The 12,188-nt window shown below is 43.9% G+C and overlaps 2 protein-coding genes across 17 annotated transcripts in view; both read left to right on the top strand.

Moving 5' to 3' along the window:
- Positions 1-2,598, top strand: part of ralgapb (Ral GTPase activating protein non-catalytic subunit beta) — a 29,077-nt gene extending 26,479 nt beyond the window's left edge. For all 9 annotated transcript variants that reach the window (XM_081717726.1, XM_081717725.1, XM_081717724.1 and 6 more), the window contains 4 exons: positions 88-163; positions 303-451; positions 612-778; positions 1,671-2,598. In XM_081717726.1, coding sequence (XP_081573852.1) covers positions 88-163; positions 303-451; positions 612-778; positions 1,671-1,703 — 425 coding nt within the window. In that variant the 3' untranslated portion in view covers positions 1,704-2,598. The remainder of the gene's footprint in view (positions 1-87; positions 164-302; positions 452-611; positions 779-1,670) is intronic.
- A 3,023-nt stretch (positions 2,599-5,621) lies between these two features.
- The window catches only part of kcnq2b (potassium voltage-gated channel, KQT-like subfamily, member 2b), a 53,328-nt gene continuing 46,761 nt past the window's right edge, over positions 5,622-12,188 (top strand). For all 8 annotated transcript variants that reach the window (XR_014124549.1, XR_014124548.1, XM_081717630.1 and 5 more), the window contains exon 1: positions 5,622-9,003. Coding sequence is in view for 6 of the 8 variants with exons in the window: in XM_081717630.1 (XP_081573756.1) it covers positions 8,354-9,003 (650 nt within the window). In the remaining 2 variants the exon portion in view is untranslated. The remainder of the gene's footprint in view (positions 9,004-12,188) is intronic.

Raw genomic sequence — 12,188 nt, 5'->3', positions numbered from 1 at the left:
AATGGTGTTTCGTGTGTGTGTGTGTGTGTGTGTGTGTGTGTGTGTGTGTGTGTGTGTGTGTGTGTGTGTGTGTGTGTGTGTGTGTAGAGAATTTCCCTGTGTCTGAGCTTTTGACTGAGACCAGCACGGGTGTGGAGAGTGCGGTCAACAGTAGTGCTTCCAGGTCAGACACCCCACTACACCCAGGACACCTTACAATGCATATTTCCACAAGCAAACTTTATTCAGTGAGTTTGCTGTGTGGTCCAGACGGGATGCGTTTCTAGAATTTACAGTGTAAATGTGTTGGTTGCCTGCGTCAGGCCCAGCTCCCCGGAGAAGGACGTGCTGGTCATCTTCATCCACCCGCTGAAGACAGGCCTGTTCCGCATCAAGCTCCATGGAGCCATGGGCAAGTTCAGCATGGTCATCCCCCTGGTGGACAACATGGTGGTCAGCAGGAGGGCTCTGGGTAGGTGCCGCCAGCCTCACTTGTACTGCCTCGGCGCTGGTTCCGCTCAGGGCTTCGCGACTCCCTCTGGTCATGCCGAGCTCCTACAGCTTCGTTCGCGTGTGCCTCGATCGCGTGGATGTGTTCGGTTCACCCGTGTCTGTCTGTCGCTGTTTGCCAGGCTTCCTGGTGAGGCAGACGGTGATAAATGCGTGCAGGAGGAAGCGCCTGGAGAGCGACTCTTACAGCCCCCCCCACGTGCGACGGAAACAGAAGATAGTCGACATCGTTAACCGCTACCGCAACAAGCAACTGGAGCCGGAGTTCTACACATCGCTGTTCCAGGAGGTCGGAGAGTCTAGCCTCTACCCTTAAACGCGGCATGCACACACACAATGGGGCTTCTTCCACAGTGGAGAGTTGCTAGGTTTTTTATTTGTTTGTTTGCTTGTTTTCTTTGAGCAAGGCCCAAATAGCCTTTTGCCAAATGGCCCCAGCCTCTTGGCTGTCAAAAGCTACATTCATTGCCCATGTGACTGTTTACTAGCTGGTCCAAAACATTCACTCTGGAATGGATGCTTTTCTGCTAGTTCTGTACTCTAGTTCATATGGTATTTTTCTTTTATTTTTGTTATGTTCTCTGAGACTGGAAAGGAGGAAGCATCGATGAAAGACATGACCATGTACTCTAAAACCTCTGTTTGTGATCAACACTAAGCTTAGCGTCAGCAGTGGGGTATATCGACGGGTTGTCTTTGGCTGTTCTCCTTCCGACACACGCGCACACACCAGTGCCAGTCTGTGTTGATGCATTTTATTTTCAAACTCAGGTGGTTTTCCCATTCTTCATATGCATCGACACGGTCACGTAATTTAGTGCACTCCAACGAGCTGACCTCAGCGTCATGTTCCGCCCTCTCTCTGTGTATCTGTCCGAATACTGAATATCATTATCCACAGACTCTGACTTCACAGAAGTCCTTCATAATCTCGGGACTCCACGATGAAAGAATGTTTGTCTCTCCCCCCCCCCCCTCTTTTTCATTACACGTATTTATGTTACGGTCATGTGACTTTAAAGACTTTCCAAAGTGGTCAATACTTAAAGTCATTGCCAAACTACTGAACACTCCATTGCCTGCATACATTTGATAGTTACTGTTCCCCTCTTAGAGCTCGAGTGGTGGGACGCCCTTGTCTAGTGTTTTGGTTGCTTTATTTCTGCTTTTTTTTCCTCCAGGTCACCATTTCCTCCACCCAATCTCAACTGTGATTAAACTGGGATCCATCCAGATCCAATTTCAACTCAAGTCATAAGGGCTATCTCTCTTTTCTTTGTTTTATAAAGTTGCCTGTTAAGTGTAGGTGCCACTTGTTTTTTCTTTTCTTTGCAATTTCTGCTGGATGTCAGAAACACTGGTCTTTTTAGACATTTATTTTTCATCCTTTTTGTTTGTTTGTTTTTGATAAAACATTTGATCCACAGAAATTGTCTCTCGCTTCTACTGAGAGATATTTGTCTCCTTCGTGTTTTGACATATAGCTTTTCAAACACAGGTCACTGTAGAGAGTAGTTGAATGAAATGACTGTTAATGCGTTACTGTACCTGGTCCATGATGCTCATTCAGCTTATATTACTCTTTTAGTTCCTCTCCTTCCCCTCCGCTTATAAACAAGGAAATGCCTTTAGTCAGTAAAGGACAAGGCTCATGTTCTAATAACACCCCTCAAGATTTTACGGTAGCTGTAATTCAGATATGACGAACAATTAACAAATATTCGGAGCTTGCACACCATGATGATTATTGTGTGCATTGAAAAAATACAGAATTTCTAGCTGATGAGTTGATGAATCTTCCCAGTTTTATTGTAAGAGCAAGTGTAATGAACTGCTTCTCTCACCACCTTTCTTTGGTTGGTTAGAGATCTTTTTTTCCCTTTTTCTGTAAATATTGAAGGCATCGACTTTGTATAAAGTTGGACTTTACATGTAAATATGAGGGTGTGAAGTTTCGCTCACTCATCTTATTCTATTAGAAAAGGCACAAAAATATGAAAAGAACATGCGTTTGTATTTATGCCTATCATATATGTGTCCTAAAGAAACACAATGGGTATTGAATGTAACACGTAACGAAATAAAGATTTTAATTAACTTCTTACCATACATTGGTGGTGCTGGTTCGCATTGCCTTTTTGTGGGGTGGGTGTGCGAGAGAGGGAGAGAATGCTGCTATACCATCAGAAGATTTACACTCTTGAAGATCGTCCTGTTGGTAGAAAGATTGATTAGTGGCAAGAGTCGATCACTGAGATTTACGGGTTTCTTATATTTCCACTGGGCCCTGGAGTCCTTAGCAAGACAGGCTTTTTTACAGGTTTCTTGATTTCATACATGCATCGTATCTTGGTCATTATTCCCCTAGGAATTCATCTTTTTTTCACCTGTTCTACTGAGATATTAAGCTGTGTGCATGTGATATTTAAAAAGACTTTCTTTCAAAACCATTTACTCAAATGCTGATTCATATTGAATTTTTTATATAACTACACTATTTGGCCAAAAGTATGTGGACAGTATGAATAGGCCATATAAATATGTAATGTCAACCACCACCGCCGCCCCCACTTAGAACTGTAACAGCCTCCACTTTTCTGGGAAGGCTTTCCATGGGATTTTGAACTGTGTAAGGAAGTTGTTGTTTAATAGAGTATTTGTGAGGTCAGTCACTGATACTGTGTGAGAAAAAGCCTGACTTATCTATTTTTCCCAGTGGTGTTCAATGTGGTTGATGTCCAGCTTGGTGCAGGCCACTGGAGTTCCTCATCAAACTATGTCTTTATGGACCTCAGGGGTGTTGTCGTCTTATAGGATAGGGCTTTCCCTAACGGAAGAAACGTATAATTTGACTAAAATGTCTTTGTATTCTGTGGCATTAAATTTAAGGGCCTAGCCCACTCCCTTATTCCGAGTCCACCAACTTTCCAGTTGGTGCTGTGTGTTCAGTAGGTAGTGTTTTCCTGGTGTCTGTCAAGCCCAGCTTGACATCAGACTGCCTGATACTGAAGTGTGAATCAGTACTGCAGAGAGCATATTTCCTTTCCTCCAAAGTTCGGTGCTGAAAGTTTACACCACTCCAGCCAAAGCAAGGCATTGCACATAGTGATCTTTGGCTTGTGTGCAACTGGCAAAACCAGTTCATGAAGTAGCAGACACAGTTCTTATTCTGAGGTTGTTTCCAGAGGGAGTTTGGAACTCTGTAGGGAGTGATGAAACACTATAAGTGATTTTTACGCACTGCTTGCTGCAGTATTTGGTGGCCCCGCTCTGTGAGTTGGCGTGGTCTAGCACTTTGTGATGGAGATGTTGCTCCTAGACACTTCCATTTCACAATAATAGCACTTACTATTGACCAGGCACATCTAGCAGGGCGGGCAGGAACTTCATTAGCTGGCTTGTGGCAAAGGCGGCAGCCTGTGGGAGGGCCGTGTTTAAAGACACTGAGCTCTTCAGCATGATGCATTCTATTGCCAGTCTTTGTCTATGGAGATTGCACTGCTGTGTGCTTAATTGTATAACCTGTTAGCAATAGTTGTGCTTGAAATATCTGAATGCAGTAATTAGGAGATATGTCCACATACTTTTGGCCATATAGTGCATCAATACTAGTGCATCAAATACTCTCTCTTATTTTTTTTATATATATATATATATATATATATATATATATATATATATATATATATATATATATATATATATATATATATATATATATATATATAAAAGATTCCAATTGAGTAACTGCAGTGTACTGTAGTAAGAGATGAAGAGAGATTCAAAATTGCAGTAAATTACACAGTTTCCAGAGAAACCGAACATTTTGTACAGCGGTCCTTCATAAGCACTCTGCTTGCACAGTTCATGAAGGACCTCTGTCTGAAAAGTCCCATTTCTCTGAAACCTTGTGCACTTCACTACAATTTTGAATTTCTCTCTCTCTCATTCATATTCATATATATATATATATATAAAAATCTCAGATCGATAGTCTTCCAAACTCCACTCTGTTACACAGCAGCAGAATCCCTCTTCACCCTGAGACCAGAGACGAACCAAATTCAATCCCGCATTTTGAATACCATCTGCTCTTCGGGGTACGCACACACACGCACACACACACACACGCACACAAATCTTAGGAGATGCAGATTGCTAACTGGTGCTCTGCACAAAGAACACTCCTTCACTGGAGCATGACAGTCATGCATGCATGAGTTCCATCTCTTAAAAGCCACACCCAATCCTCTCACCGTCCGGATTGACCTCTGCGGCTGGCTGAGGCTCCAAGTCAGGGGTGAGCTCTGACAAGGAGGTCATTGCGGAAGTAGCAGAAGAGCACCAGGGTGGGTTCATGGGGAGCTGCTGGCCTTTAGTCCTTGGCAGGCTGCACTTGTCTGTGGGCAGGCTGGCCCTCTGCCATGCTGGCCTTCCCCTGCTGGGAGGCTCTCCACTGCCTTCTGCTGCACTTTTCCACATTCCTGCCTTTCAGGCTTGCAGCTTTCCACCTTTCAGCACTCGTCCTGGTTCTTTAATGGTTTGCTGCTTTTAATCTTAATTCCCTTTTCCTCAGTTCTTGCCTCCATCCATCATCACTGGATGAAAAGAACCTATTCAGGGCGGGGATGACAAAATAAGACTGAACAAGGACAAAAAGTTTGCTCTGTACCTTTTTTTATCATGAACTTAGAACAGTGTAAATGTTCCTCTTTAATGTTCAATTGAGTAAGAAAGCTTTGCTATGTTTGTTATGGTAATATGCAGTAACTCATATCTCAGCATACTGTGCATATTTCACTTTTAGAGTGAAAATATTGTGTGTGTATATAGTGTGTGTGTGTGTGTGTGTGTGTGTGTGTGTGTGTGATCTCTTATGTACTACAGAAGGGGTAGCTAAAGATTACATTGAAAATCACAGGAATATTCCTTAAATGCATAATCTGGAGGATTTTGCATAATAACCATGGTTGTTACATCATACCTCATCATCCATGAACTCATAGTGACCATCATAGTGGGATTTGAACTTTGGTAAAGTGACACATTTCTTCCCCAGATAAATCTCTCTCTCCCCCCCCCCCCCCCCCCCCCCAAACTCTGTGTTCTAGATCACCTTGAACTGACATTGTTTGACCTTCAGTAAGCAAACAAGTGTCCAGAATAATTGAACATATCTCGTGGACAAACCCATGAAAAAAACCCACACCCACAGTCAATACAAAGCAAAGTCATTTGCTAGGTCCGAGCCTGTTGTTCCCCCTTTCTCTTGATCCATCTAAAATGTTCCTCTGTCTGCCATGATATTTTCTAAAAAGATCATCATGGATACAGATGCATACTGGAGAACTGCCTCTTCTGCCATCTGTCACTGGCTTCCCACATGCCTTTCCTCTTTATCTGAAGGTAAATGAAAGAAGAGTTAGGTTTCACTTTTAATGTCTGATTTCCTTTTTGAAACTCGTGACAGTGCTGCTGGTGTTTCACAAATAACAGCATGAGAAATGAGTTTCCTTTGTGTTCTATTGTCTGCTCTTAGCCACCCTGCTTCCTGTAGGTGTCCTGCGCTCTGTCTCGGAACAGCCGCTGTGAGCCACGCATTGTCTTTTGAAATGTGGGGCGATGCTGCTGTCACCCCTCCAGGTTTTCATAAGCTGATGAGAACGGGAGAGACTCTACCTGGAGCTCGAGTGGAAGATGAAGCAAGCCAAGTTGTCATGGTAACCAGTCCTAACCTGCTTTTGTGCTGAATGTGGAGCAGTCGGAACACGCCGTCTGAGATATCAAATTAATCTGTGAAACGAGTAAGTGAAGCCAGGGCTTCTTTTAGCTCAGCGAGTCGTACATGACCAGACCACATGACATTACATGGAGTCATCGTCCAGGTTATGGTTTCCTTTATTTTGCCTACCAGGAAAAATACACAATGGGGAAATCAGTAGAGTACCCTCGTTCTCCTGAGGCACTAGTGGAGGTCCTTCTCTGTCCCTAAATGCAGGCTTTTGTTTGTTTATTTAAAAGTGCCGTGTGGTGGCTCGCCAGGTCATGGAATAATTTTTTTTTTTTCCCCCCAAGTAAAAAAAAAACAAAAACTTGAAAGTTGAAAGAAAAATGAAATATTTCTGAAGATTTACTAACTCATTATCATCAACTTGCATATGACTGCTCCATACCAAAGCATGTTTATATTAAATGAGTGCCCTATTTTTTTTTTCAATCACTTCATCTTCATCATTATTTTCTTAAGAGAATCAGCCTTGCCAGTCTCTGCATTAAGAATCTTGAGAGGAGGCGCGCACAGAAAACTGGTTTATTGTTCACTGGGCTGTTGTCATGGAAACGCTTGCCCGGCCAGACGAAAGCTATCCTCCATTCGGTCTTGCATTTCTGTGCTTCTCTGTGAAAGCCATGTCTAGACATGCATTATTTATCACTGCTACAACTGCAGTCCGTTATGGCGGTGTACACTCAGAAGATCCTGAGCCTCCCAGCCCAGCCTGCGGGGAGCTGCTGTTCCCTCCACCACGTGGCCCTTTGTTGTGCACATCTGCACTGAACCGACCGCTGCACGTGTCTCCTCGTCTGTCCTAGATAGATTGAGGATGCAGCCTGCTGCCTTCAGCCTGCTCTGGGTATTTGTGCAAAAAGGCCTTGCTTGTTTCCAGTTGGAAATGTAGAGTGAGAGTTCTGGTTGGTTACACACACTGCAGTCAGTCTGTGGGCTTCCCCTTTTCGACATGCTCCAATAGATGTCAGATACGCCGCGTCACCTTTTACCCGCCACTGTGAAGCCTGAATGCCACGTTTGCCATTGCTACTTCATGAGACCCCCTAAATTGCATTTGTTTGTTAATGCAATATGTTTCTAGAATAGTAAAAATAGTATTGTGCAGTGGAAGGAATTAACTCAGTGACGCGGGACAGGGACGGACAAGAATGTGAGTTAATATACGAAAAGTTTTGTTTGCATGTTCCCTGGAACATTCATGAGGAAAGTTCATTACAGCTGACTCGGAAGCAATATAAGATACTAAATGCAAACCAATCATAACCTTTTTTGTTATTGCAGAAGCAAGAGATATTAAAAAAGACTAAATACTGAGCGAGAGTTTTCAGTTGATAATTTAACAAAAAGAAAGAACAAGGTGATTAAAAGTTTGCTGTGTGTGTGCATATATCTGTGTGTTGGGGCGTGCTGAGATTTGAGACTCTGAGACAAGGCAAAGGCTATTTAAACAAGAACAGGTGTAAAGAGGAACAAAGGAACAGTAACTTCAAAAATTGAGAGGCTTGGTGTGAAGGGGTGTTTCCACAACATCTGGGATTCTGTGTAACTTTCAGAATGTAGTTAATTGAAAGATATGGGGTTGCTAAAGGATGATGGTAGTGACCATATAATGTGTAAGAGTATGCTGTAAGAGTGAGATGTGAGATTCTTTGGAAGAGAACATGAGAGAATAGCTAAAAGGCCATTGTTTGGGTGAGGGTAGGGCAGTAGGATGTTGACACACATGCTGCTGTTTCAGTGAGAAAGCTGACCATTTCAGTGCAAACTTGCCCCAAATTCATAATGTGAGCAACAACTGTTGGTTACTGTATATTAGATGGGATTACAAAATCATATTGATTTGGAACTGGATTATTATTAAAGTATTAGATATTTAAATGTTGATTCTCATCGTCATGTTCCTCGGTGACAGTCTTTGGCAGGTAGGGTTGTCTCCTGAAATCATCAGTGTTTGATCGTGATCAGATTAGCTGGGTCTGGTACAGCTTTCAGTAACAAGGGACACTGATGCCTGGCAATCCTCTTTTTGTGGTGTCCAGATTGCGATGGTAAGCATTTGCTTTCTACTGTCGTGTCATGTTGATATGCGATCCACTGCATAAGCTTCAGTGGAGTGTCCATTTTTACATCTCTCCAACCTTCCCACCCCCCCACCCCCCTTCAGCTTCTGAATTATTGAGCACTGTTGTCAGGTGGCCGGAAGGTACTGGTGTAGTTGGGGGGGGTGTGGGGGTGGTGGTGGTTAGAGATTGCAGATTCTTTTTTCTTTGCATCGCTATTGGCTTTTCCTTCCCTCTTGCAGACGTAGCGCACACCCGAGCTCCGCGCGCACCTCTCACGCCCTGCCCAGCGCGGCTCGAGCGATGCTCCTACCTGGCAGAGGGCGGAAAACCCCCACGAGCATCCGCAGCTCTCCATGACAGCACGGCGAGCATGGTGCAGAAATCCCGCAACGGCGGGGTCTATCCCGGACCGCAAGCCGAGAAGAAGCTCAAAGTCGGCTTTGTGGGTCTAGAGGGAGGCGCGGCGGACTCGAACAGAGACGGTGCTCTTCTCATAGCAGGCAACGAGGCAACAAAGCGAGGCAGCATCTTGAGCAAACAACGCTCCAGCATCTCGGGGAAGAAGCCTCCAAAACGCAATGCATTTTACCGACGGCTACAGAATTTCCTCTACAACGTGTTGGAAAGACCGCGAGGATGGGCGTTCATCTACCACGCTTATGTGTAAGTAGCTCATATCAGGGATACTGTTCACGGCTAAGGCTCGGAAGCAGAGGTGTTTTATTAACCCTCAGTCGTTGGTATGATGGTTTGGTGAACAGTAACACTGTTACGCGTTGTCATATTGTTCACTTCTTGCATCTAGACTTCCCAGTTAACAGTGAAATGTGTTGAGGCCGAGACTAAGAAGCATTATTATTATTTTTAGTGCTCACGGATTGGATTAAATTGATTTACAAACGTTTTCCACACGTTTGTAATCTGTGAACCTCTGTGTTGATTTTTTAATATTCCCGTTAGCCCACGTGACTCGCCAAGTATTTTCTTGCTTTTATGTTTTAGCGCTACTGTTGGTTCAGTCTCTTCAGTTTGTCATGACATCTTAGTGCAATAATGTAAAAAGCCAAATACTGAATTAGACACTATATCTTAAAACCGATACCTTTATTCTAGCAGTGGACCATAGTGCTTGCTGCACAAAAGCATGTTTGACCTAGGCTAAACTATGCGTAAATGGTGAAAAGAATAGCTCTGCAATAAATTCACTTTTTTTCTGCCTGCGCAATCTTTTTATCGGATTGATGGATGAGAAACGTTTCATGTCGTTTCAAAATGTTTACAGCATGCATGGTGGCGCCAGTGATAGCAGCACCAGGTGCAAAACATGCCGTAGTGCCCCATGTGTTGAAGTGGAGCGATAACACGGCCGTAGTCACGGTGCAGCACCCCATCAAACCACGTCTAATCTCAGTCGATTTGACACGAGCGAGAGTAAGCGCTCACAGGCGACCGATTTCAGCACCACACACATTCGAACAGTTCCGGCGCCAGTTCACGGGTGCTGCGCCTCAGGAAAAAAACGCGCCAAATGCTTCCGTTGCCTTGTTTCGCGGATAAACACAAAGATGATAAATTACCCAAAGATAATGGTGATTATATAGCGACTGTATTTCGTTTTAGTTGTGTTTTCAGTAGTAGATGGGACGGTGCTTTTCCGTCTTTTCATCTCTATATGCATAAATGCTGTTCTCTGATTACGAGTTGAATTGTGTTACGTCAGCACAAAGATCACACCGAAGCGCATTTTCATCATGTGTGAAATTTGATGAATCTTTGACTTATGTTTCAGTACAAAAATGTTCCAATGAGCATGTTTTTAGAAAACGGCCGCATGAAACAAGCTCGAGTCAGGATGAATTGAACTGGAGAGGGGAATCAAGCCGCGTTCATGACTACGGGCGATGTCACTGAGCTTTAGCTAGCTGTACAATATGTGCTGAGGTCAACTAGTGTTCTAATAGATGCCAAATAAGGACACACCAGCCTAGGCCTTTTAAAAAACTACCTGCAAAATAAATGCTGACAGCAAGCAGGTGTGTTTGTGTGTGACTGTTGTCAGGGTTAACACTTTATTTACCTAGTTTGTGTGCACAATGTAGGTCTGGGAAAATCCCTCCAATTTATGACAATGTTGTAAAGTGTGTGTACATGTGTGTGTCTTCGGTATTCTGTGGCCTTGCAGGTGAAACTTGGTACCTGCATCAGCACTTCCTGTGATTAATGCTTTTCATCATTAGGCTCCATTCTGGCTCCCCTCCTGAAACCTTAGGTGTGAACCATTTTCTGTGCGCACTGGTGCCAGCAGCCGTAATCTTCTATACACCACGTGTACACCACGCGCATTGTTTTATGGTTTTATTCATTTTTGTTAACATTCTACTTGAAAATGAAATTGTGAAATTGCTGATCATTGGGGGGTGGCATGGTTCTTGTGCATACTATGAAATATAATCCTGCCAGTGGCACTCTGTGTGTGTGTGTGTGTGTGTGTGTGTGTGTGTGTGTGTGTGTGTGTGTGTGTGTGTGTGTGTGTGTGTGTGTGTGTGTGTCTGTCTAACGTCAGGTGGAAACCAGGCACCAGCATAGTATATGAAAAAAATAAGCATAACAGGCCTCTAGAGACCTGAAAGGGGCCATCTGCCCTGCAGAATCTGCTTGTTGTACTGTACTGTGCCAAGGCTAAGCTAACAGGCTGGCACGCTAACCCAGAGATGTTTGAGAGCCATGTTAAAGTGAGAGCTAGTTATAGTGAGGGTTCCATGGACCATTAGACTGATGAAGACTCGTGTGACTAGTTCTTCTAAAATTACTTTTATCTTATGAAACCATGCCTGAATCACATACGGTTCATCTCAGCTGAATGCAAACTGGACTGTATATTTTAAATGCAAGTTTGAACAGCACTAACTTCAAAGCTCAGCACAGAAATTCCTGGCATTGTGTAGATTGCACTACATTAGTCTCTCTTTATGTAGCTCATGTCATTAATTTGAGACCTGCCATTCCACCTGTGGAAAATTGGTCTCTCTGGCCACCTGGCTGACGTTGCCATTCTTGCAGGATTCCTCCGAGAGCCATTTCTGTGCACTGAGCTTTATTTCAGGACAGCTGAAAATGCAGATCTTGGCTTTCTTGATGTACAGTTACTCTTGCTGCCAGTGTTGAGCATGAATTTTGAGTTTGCTCATGCAGTGGAATCATTTGAAATTTGGTCCTTCTGTGGTGGTGAAGTTTTCCTTAGCAGCTGGTGATGTGGATGGTTTAGCATATATGTGGGAGTGACTTAAGTTGCAGGACTGCGAGTATTTTTTTTTCCTGTGTGTCTGGCCTTTCTACTGCCACCATGGGTTCGGCCCCTTTTTATGATGGTTGCTTCTTGTCCACTGTCCTTATCACCAGGCATATTGTACTATGCTGGCTGTCTTTTGTCCTGGGCAAAATTAGAGGGTGGAAAACATAGGCAGCAAGGCAGCATGACGAATGTGTTGAGTGAGTTTATTAGGGCTAATTGACGAGGTGGCGTTCAATACAGGCAGCAGGATCAAAGGAGGAGGCAGACAGGGTAATAGCAGGGTCACAGGGTCAAAACTGGACAACAAGAAGACAGGAATATTCGCTTCAAAACACACACACAATTGGCAAAAATGTGCTGACAACTAGCAAACAAGCATTGAATATATATACAAGTCTCAATGGGTCCATCATCGAGGTGCGCATGGGGGGAAAGATCAGTTGTTGATGTCGTGGTGGACGAACCGTAGTCAAACCTGGAGCAGAGCCTCTGTAACATTGTTTCATGTGCGCGCGCGCACACACACACACACACACACACACACACACACACACCC

The sequence above is a fragment of the Electrophorus electricus genome, chromosome 7, assembly GCF_041902795.1.
Source record: "Electrophorus electricus isolate QZ-2024a chromosome 7, ASM4190279v1, whole genome shotgun sequence".
Taxonomy (NCBI): Eukaryota; Metazoa; Chordata; class Actinopteri; order Gymnotiformes; family Gymnotidae; genus Electrophorus; species Electrophorus electricus.
The sequence above is the reverse complement of the archived record's forward strand: the minus strand, read 5'-3'. Positions and strand labels throughout refer to the sequence as shown.